This window comes from Haemorhous mexicanus, chromosome 2 (assembly GCF_027477595.1).
Source record: "Haemorhous mexicanus isolate bHaeMex1 chromosome 2, bHaeMex1.pri, whole genome shotgun sequence".
NCBI classification, from domain to species: domain Eukaryota; kingdom Metazoa; phylum Chordata; class Aves; order Passeriformes; family Fringillidae; genus Haemorhous; species Haemorhous mexicanus.
In genome coordinates, this window is record NC_082342.1 from 94,362,948 (window position 1) to 94,371,670 (window position 8,723).

Genomic DNA, 8,723 nt, shown 5'->3' on the forward strand with positions numbered 1-8,723 from the left:
CAGAGCCTTTGCTGCAGACACCCTTAAACTTCAAAGGGAGCTTTTGTCAGAACTTGTGGGCCCCTTGCAGTCCTCTGCACGTGGCTGTGAAACTGGTGATCAGCAAACACCAGTGCTTTGTAGTCCTATGAGGTCTTCTCATGAAGCAGAGAAGGTGTTATTTTTCTCAGCCTATGCTAGTGAGTGAGCTATGCAAGTTTTTGGATGATTTCAGGAGCAGTTACTCATTAGGAAGTAATGGCTACCTTCTGCTGGTAGGGTCACGGCATTCAAATGACAGTAACCTATCCTAAAGAGAGTTGCAGAGTATAGTTTTAAGATGATGATTTTAGGCATATTAAAATGATACTGAGGATTGTATGTGTGACTGGATTTGTCAGTTTTTGAGATCATATTTAACTTCTCTGTTCTTGTCTAGCAATAATGATAATAGAAGGAGAAGGCAGAGGTTCAGAGTTTGTATGTTTTTTGAGATGCTAATTCTGTAGCATTCAGTGTCGCATGTTTTCCTGGGGTTTTAATCCTGCAGCTGTTGGATAGAAGCAATGAAATATGGTAACTGTTTAAAAAGTGAACACTGGTCATGTCTGTGACATACAGTGATTGGTAAGTACAGCAGACATGAGGAGAAAATTTTTCTTTGAAAACAGGCGTAAGGAAATATCCTAGAGGCTTATTTTAAATGGAAGAACAGAAATCTTATTAAAGCTGTAGTTGAAGATCGATGAAACCAATTCATATTTGTGACTTGTGTAATATTGATTTTGGAATGTGACCATTACACAGGGAGGAGAATGGTATTTACTTATATCCAAATGAAACAGAAGGGGTAGAAAAAGGAATTAACTCTCTCAGATGGCTCTTTCCAGCCTGACCTTAGATCTTTGAGCCATGACTGTGAGTTTTTTGGCTGGGTGATAGAGTAAGAGGAGAAATGGGGGAAAACTTGGGTATGGAAATGGGAGGAGTTGGGGAGCCCCAGGGGAGGCTCACTGAGGGGAGCTCAAAGGGCCTGGAATAGTTTGAAGAATGAGTGTGTGAGAATATCTTTCTTGGAGAAAGAGCATTGGCAAACAGAATTGGATTGAAAGGGAAAATTTAAAATAAGTTACAGGATCAGTAAAAGATTTTCAGAGGGAACTGTTTTTCACAACCTTGCCATTTATAAATGATAAAATTAAAATTTAAATCTCAAATTGAGGATGTGAAGAGGTAACTCTGTTTTTCGTGTTTCACCTGTTTGTTTTTCCTTATATTGCTTTATCACTTGTTTTCGTGGTAGTTTTTAATTGGTTGTGTTTTTTTTTAAAAGATCATTCAGTTCTTCACCAAAGAAATAAAGAAACAACTTCCTACCATTTGTTTTCCACATGCCATAGGCACCAGCTAGCTCATGGTCATCTCTGGATATAAGCAGGTGTTAAAGGAATTGAAAACAATTCAAGGTACTACTACACCCGGACTGTAGGTGCATTCAACCTGATATTTAATTTTGTGATTTAGGAATTGATTTAACTTCAGGTTAGGTTTTTCAGGTTTAGGTCTTTCCAGTTATGGTGGTGCAGAAATATTCATAGTTTCCCTGCCTCAAAGCTGTGCTCTGTAACTCTGTTGCAGAATCATCAACTGTTCTATAGACTTAAGGGATTAAAGCTTACTTCTTACTTACTCACATACACCTTTATTTGGTGTATGTGAGTCTTTTTTTCCTGGAAAAGTTAGTGTGTAAACATCCAAATGTAGCAATTAATTTAAGAGGGAGAAGAGAGAAAAATTGGCCAGCAATTTGAACAAAATAGCTTAAACAGTAAATAAAATAAACAGACTTGGAGCACATCCAAGGAGGACAGCAGGGAACCAATTCAAACTGCATCGAACCAGCATACTTTGAAATGGAAGTATTAAGAGCAATAGTTTTAGATATTTTTTTTTAAATAGTGTTTTTAATGAATTTGCATTTGTTAGGGCAAGAAGGAACCAAAATAAAAGCAAAAACAAGTCAAATTGCTTTTGCTGTTCATTCTTGAGTCCTGTGTAAGTTACTACTCTGAGACCAATGAAGGGTTTCAGGATTTTTGCAACAGCTGTTTGAGCTCTTCCATCTCTTCGCACCGGATGATGACTCTCAAAAGAGTTAGATCAGCCCTTCCGCTTTTTACATTTTTTAAAATTAAATCAGATAATGAAAAAATAAACTTTTTAACATATTCTGCAGAAAATATGATAACGCCTTCCACTTATGTGTCAATCTAACTAGCAGGCTCCAGGGCTGTGGAGAATAGACAATAGTTCATGAGAAATGTTCATTCACTAAGGTTATAATTAAACTGGCAGAAAGAGTATTTAACATATTGTGTGGATCAGCTCACAAAGAAAGAAGTATGACCAGTGCCTGGGTCACAGGACAGTAGGTCAGAGGTGCAGCATCTTTCTGCGTGTCATTAGCACATCCTTTATGGCCTAGAAATAATGTTTCTTATCAGATACAAGGAGCTTTGAAAACTCATAATTTTGACATGCTAAAAACAACTACTTTGTCAGAAAATAGTAAAAGATTTTTGAGAGCAAAGTGATTGTTTAAAGTTATTTTTAAACTTTTGCTATAAAATTGTTTCCTGTTGCTAAAACAAACAAACAAGTTTAGTTCAGATTATGAACTTCCCATTCGTAAGTTCTTCTGTTTTAATTGAGGGCCTTTTGGTTAATGGTTTTTGTTTGGTGTAGGCATCACCCATGGAAGCAGCAGAAATTGGTCAGCAAGATTTGATACTGTTTTTGGAATCCTGACTGGCTAATCTGTACTTGCTGCCTCAGTCTGTCCTTGGTGAGACCCTACAGACCTGCCTGTGTTCAGGGCACAGCAATCAGCACAATACCCATGCCCTAAACTTCTCCTCCCTGAGCCCAGGGTCCCAAAGCTTCTGGAGAGCTTTGTGCAGGCCTGTGCTTTCTCCCTGTTTAATGGCTGCTGCTTGGAACTATGGAGATTCCACTGGAACCAGGCCTGTGTGGCTATGGCTGCTGGAAGGTTTGTCCACACTGCATTCAGGACTTTAACCACAGCAAAGTGTTTGTACAGCCAGGTTAGCTTTAACTCAGTGGGGTAGGTGCTGAAAATAAGCCAGTTTTGGTGTGAGTTCTGTGCAGTCTTTATGATGCTGCTGAGGCAGGGGCTTAATATCAGAGATATCTGGCTTTTAAAATAGCAGTTTTCATATTTGGAGTTAGGGATGGACAACAGAGCACAAAATGTATCTTGGGTGGAGCACTGGAAATCTCAAAGATACACTCTTATGCACATTTCTTTCCATCACTTTCTCCCACCCTTCCCAGTCCCCTCTTGGCAGTCACAGAGAGTGTTCCGTGTATTTTGAGCCAGTGGCTGCTCAATGCCAGAGGAAGCCTTCCTGATGGAGCCTGTGCTGACCTGGTCAAGGCCTGGTGACCCTGGATTGTAGATGGAACAAGTAATTATCCTATGGGTGTTACATAAAATAATTTTTAAAGAAGTGATGCCTGTTGATCTGGAATGTAGTGGCTTGGGGTAGAAGAGGGTTAGGCCAAGGGTGTGTGGAAGTTGTTGCTGCCTTTAGCAGTACAAAAGGAGAAGAGCTGCTGCCCAAAGCTGAGCCTCGGGTCTGAGTTGGACCAGATCAGCAGGCATGGCAGGAGCTTTGTTTGCTGTGGGCAGAGTGCATGGAGTCAGAGGGAAGGCAGGAAAAGCTAAGGCAGGTGAGGGGGAGATGCAAGAGATGAGATTTTTGGGACAGGCAGGACATGAGGGATGTGTGGGCAGAGACCTGTTTTATTGCAGGAATAAAGACAGCATATCAGAGAAAATGCTCTCCTCCAGCTTATTTGGGTATGTACTCGGTGTGTGTTTGATCCCTCACAAATGCAGTGTAGAGGTCTCAGGGTGTGGTTTTGTGAAGTTTGGTGTCAGCAGTAACATGTGAGGGCTCCTTACCCCCCCAGTTGGTCCTCTGCTGTGCCACAGCTGTGCTCAGGATTGTTCCCAAGGCAGTGCTGTGAACCAGGTGGGTTTTGTTTAACCTGGGCAAGCACAGGTTTGCAGTGCTGGCCCAGCCAAAGCCGTGGCGTGGTGGGGAGAGACCAAGGGACACAGTAAGGTTGTGTCAAAAGCCTGGCATGTGCCTTCAGTGGTTTGTGCTTGAAGCCATGCCTTCAGTGAGCTGGGACACTGCAGCAGTACCTCCAGAGTAGCACCAGGCATTACTTAACTCCACTAAGTGCTTTTTGCAAACTCCAATGTGTACTTTTTATTCGTTTTCCTGCTGGCTGGTGTCACCAACTTAAATACACCTCTCACAGGACAAACCCATCCTCCCATCTGTCATATCCCCCTCCTACATGGAAGGGAGCATCCAAGATTCATCAAAGAATGGCAAAAACCGCAAGGGTTCAAAAGAAGCTCATGAAGTTTTATTAGCAAACTACACAGCTGGCGTAGAAATTCATGTTTTGTCCCCAGTCTCTAATAGTAAGAGCAATAATAAAAGAAAAGAGGGAAGAAAGAGAAAGTGAAAGGGAGATCAGATTGCAGAGGAAAGGAGATCTGCAGTCCTGGATCCAGGATCAATCCAACCAACAGGGTATCCAGGGCCTGGGCAGCACATCACCAAGGCTTTGTGGGGCTCCCTGGTTATAGGTAAGTTTCCCTCTCCCTGGGATTAGGTTTCTTGCTCTTCAGGTAAATGAATCAGCATGGGTGCTCTTCTGGACCTTTATGGAAATGGGGGAAGCTTTGAGGGTCTTTTGGTAGTCTTGATCCCCCTCTACTGGACTTGCCTGTTCCTTGACCCCATCCTCATGCCTGCATTGTGTTGGGTGGTCTCTATGAACCAGAACAGAAAAATTGGTAGGTGTTGCCCTACCTCTGCCCATTTCCCCCTTTCCAGCCATATCCTTTTCTAACTTGCCTGGTTGAATGGTCATTGATATTTGAGGCATAGATAGCAGCACATTAAATCCTTATTGCCCAGGCTCCTACACCATCTCTGTTACAGCCAGCAGCAGTAGGTGGCTGGAGGCAGAGTTCATCTGGAAACAAGGGACACTCTGTCCTTTCTAGCCTCCTATGGTGGCATGTGGTGAAGGAAGTGAAATGGTCTCATTCTGGCTGTTTGGATGACAGCACTCTCCTTGTTAAAGCAACTGATTGCCAGGATGAAGAGATTTATCATTAGAAATTGTTATGTCCTGAGTAACTTAATTAGTGTATAAATTTTGTCTTTTGTGGGTAGTGGTGTGATGGTGAGATTTGTACGGTGTTTTTCTTCTATAACTTTATCTTTTTTTACAAAGAAAATGTACTCAATGGGAGAAATTATTCCCCATACATGTGGTAATGAAGATAAAAGGTGCATGTGTTTTTGTCTTTTGCAATGCAAAGCAAGAATGGCCCTCTAGTGGTCACGGCTTTAAAAAAAGCGAAATGGGGAATTTTCTTCATCTCGCCCAAGCAATATTGCAGTAATTGTTTTCTCCAGGGCACTCTAGTGAAGAGGACATGCATGATAAAAATTCTTCCCTTCTCCCTGACATTCTTGTGCTTCTAGATTGAGTAACTAAGATAATATTTGCAGTTTAGTCATGTAATTGTCAGCTTCAGACTGTGCATCTGGGGAGCTTTCACTTAACTGACTTAACTGCTCACGTTAATAACAATGGTAATTATTTATTGAATAATAGGCAATTGGGTTTCTTAAGAAGCTAAAGCACCGAGCTGTGGCTAATGTAAATTACTGTCAACTATATGACACAGTTTGTTCCTGAAACTGCGAAATTATGCTGTCATTTTGTTCTCTTCTATGTAATTTTTTCTCTTTCTTTCTCAATTCTTCTCAACAGCCCAGTGACTTCTCAGTATCTCTAAAGGCATCGGGGAAGAACAAACATTTCAAGGTGCAGCTCGTGGACAATGTCTATTGTATTGGGCAGCGGCGATTTAATACTATGGATGAGTTGGTGGAACACTACAAAAAGGCTCCCATCTTCACCAGTGAACACGGGGAAAAGCTATATCTTGTGAAAGCACTTCAGTGACGTTGAAGATGGACTTGGCCACCTGGGCCTCTTATAACTTACAAGCCTTAGGTCCTAAATTCACTTTTATAGAGCAGAGCAATATCTGAAGCAGGCTTAAGGAATAGGCTCTTTCTAAAGTGTTTGCTCTGTCAGTTGCTGTTTGTCCTTTTTTTTTTGTTTGCCTCTCTTTGTGTTCCAGTTTTGTTAACCTCTGACCACCTCTCTTCAGGTTGAGAGTTTCCCTCGGGTGGCCATGGCGAGCACTCACCTTCCCAGCAGAGTTCAAAACGCCCCTCTCCTGTGTACGTTTACATAGTTAGCTCAGATCAAGGAGGGGCGTTTTCAATTCAAACCAGTGTTAATCTGTTCAGACTGCTCATGCAGGCAGAACTCTCCATTCAGAGACATTGGGCACAGTTTGAATGCACTGAAGCTGCAGCTGCTTAAGTGAGAGAGAGTAGACATAACAGTTGTGGCTGTGAGTTCTGTAGCTATATCGCTTACCGAGTAGGATAATACAAAACCTCCTAGTTCCTAGAAGCACTCTTTACACTGTACTCTGCTGTTACATTGCCTCTCTGACTCTTTGTAAAGAGTACACTAATTAAAAGCATTTTGTAATAGTACTTCTTAAACTACTATGGTAAGATTGTAGTAAAAGAAAACTAGTGTATTTTGGTCTGTAATTGCAACAAAGAGAAATTTTATTTGAAAGTTGATTACTAGAGAAAGAATAATTGAATTGTAAAGGCTGAATGTTTCGGTAATCTACAACCAAATGTGCCATCCACATAATGCTTTTTCCTCTTGCCCTTCTGCTTGTTTGAATTAAACGATTATGTATTTAATTCTCAAAGTAATATGTATCTGTAGCTGATTGTTGACACTAATACAGAAGATTAATAAAAACTGATCTTGGGACAGGGTGGGGCGGGCTACCAACACTATATATATATATTTGCTTTACAGAAAGAAATCTTCGGGTTTTACAGAGGATGGTGTGGTTGGTAGGAAGAGACACACAGAATGTTTATGAAGAAAATGCATTTTTCTCTTTTCTTTACATTTAAACTCCTTTATGGTTTAAATATACAGTCTTTAGATGGCACATTCCTGAGATTGAAGAACGGATCATGAGATCTCAAAATCTTGCATACTCAGTTTTTTGGATATTGTAATAAAAAAGGTATTACGTCATGATGGAGTACTGGATTTATCCTTGGGTGGTAGTCCTGGTGTTATTTTAGCAAGGTGAAATAGAGTGAATAATGAATTTGTTTGTCTTGGAATTTGTGTGGCCTAAAAAGAAATAATCTGCAGCTGCAGAGGACAGTTTTGATATGAGGCAGTGTCTAATGAGCTCTGTGTTTCTTGTTTCTGTGATAATTAAGTCCATTTGTAGCTTTAATGATATCTGCAAGATGGACCTATTTCCTGGTACCTCTTTGCTATTAAAACACATTTCTTACCTATTCTGTGTTTCAGCCAGTAGTAGTGCAGCTACCTCTGTGTATTACTAGAGCAGGTTAAGCAGATACCAGCACTGTCTGACTTGCTTTGGGGTAAATCATGACACTGCCAGGAGACTGCACTGGCACCTTTGCCAATGAGCTGCAGTCTTGCTCAGATCCAAGAGGCAAGTACAGTTTCTGAAGTTCTATGCACATACTATTTTTCCACCACTCTTGAAATCTTATTTCTGCAAGGTTTTCTGAATTGTACTGTGACTAAAAAATGTATTTTTCTGTATGTGCATTAACTAAAAATTGGGCAGTGACACTTGTGCTTGGTAAAGCTTAATGAAAGAAAGCAGTGATACAGAGCAATCCAATATGATCATACATTATCCTGAAGAGCACCTACCCACAACTGTCTTCTAAGAAGATAAAAGTTTTCCTTAGGAAGTTGGTGAGAATTACCAGTTGTTTACAACTTACCTACAGAAAGACTCCACAGTGGGCTTCTTAAACCTCATGAGTGAATTCTGCAGAGAATGTAGGGATTTGCCTTCTAATACCTAGTTTTTTCTTTAGATGAATCAAAGCATGTACCGGGTATGGCAATAATAGTAAGAAAGTCAGCTATATGTTGTATGAGCATTTTCAGGTTTGAGTGAATTGCTTTTCAGTCTTTTGTCTCTTGGTAGTATTTGCAAAAATTATATTTGGGAATGGTTTACTTTTTCAGTAAACAAAATACTCTGTGTTCATTTTTTTGTGAAATATTCCCTATGTTTCCTGTTTCAGGAACCTTCATATGCCTCTTGCAATCTTTTTTCACTTTTTCCTAGAGTCCATTTTTACAAGCTCTCTTAGTTCCTAACTCCTTTCTAGTCTTAGTAGCTTAGAACTAAATCAAATAGACATCTGAATGAAGGTTTTACTATATGTTTTATATTTTAATGGATTTATCAAATTTTCTTTGCTTGTTTTTGTTACCTGATCGTCTGTAAACAGCTTCTCTGTCTTGAGGTGTAAATTGTAAAGTACTTTGTTTTGGAAGCAGTTAGTTTATGGCCTGTAAATTACTAGCTTGAGTAATTTCTTTCCTTTTTTTTCAAGTCTCACCTTGGTTTTTCCCATGCTGTATTTTATCAGCATGCTTTCCTTTCAACAGGCTCATTAATAGCTCTTCAGTTGTTCCCATCATTATTGAGATATGTTCATACAAATTTT

The 8,723-nt window shown here is 40.2% G+C and overlaps 1 protein-coding gene across 2 annotated transcripts in view; it reads left to right on the top strand.

Annotated features, from left to right (window-relative positions):
* NCK2 (NCK adaptor protein 2) overlaps positions 1–7,245 on the top strand; it is an 84,240-nt gene extending 76,995 nt beyond the window's left edge. For both annotated transcript variants that reach the window (XM_059839573.1, XM_059839574.1), the window contains exon 5: positions 5,872–7,245. In XM_059839573.1, coding sequence (XP_059695556.1) covers positions 5,872–6,066 — 195 coding nt within the window. In that variant the 3' untranslated portion in view covers positions 6,067–7,245. The remainder of the gene's footprint in view (positions 1–5,871) is intronic.
* The last annotated feature ends 1,478 nt before the right edge of the window (positions 7,246–8,723 follow it).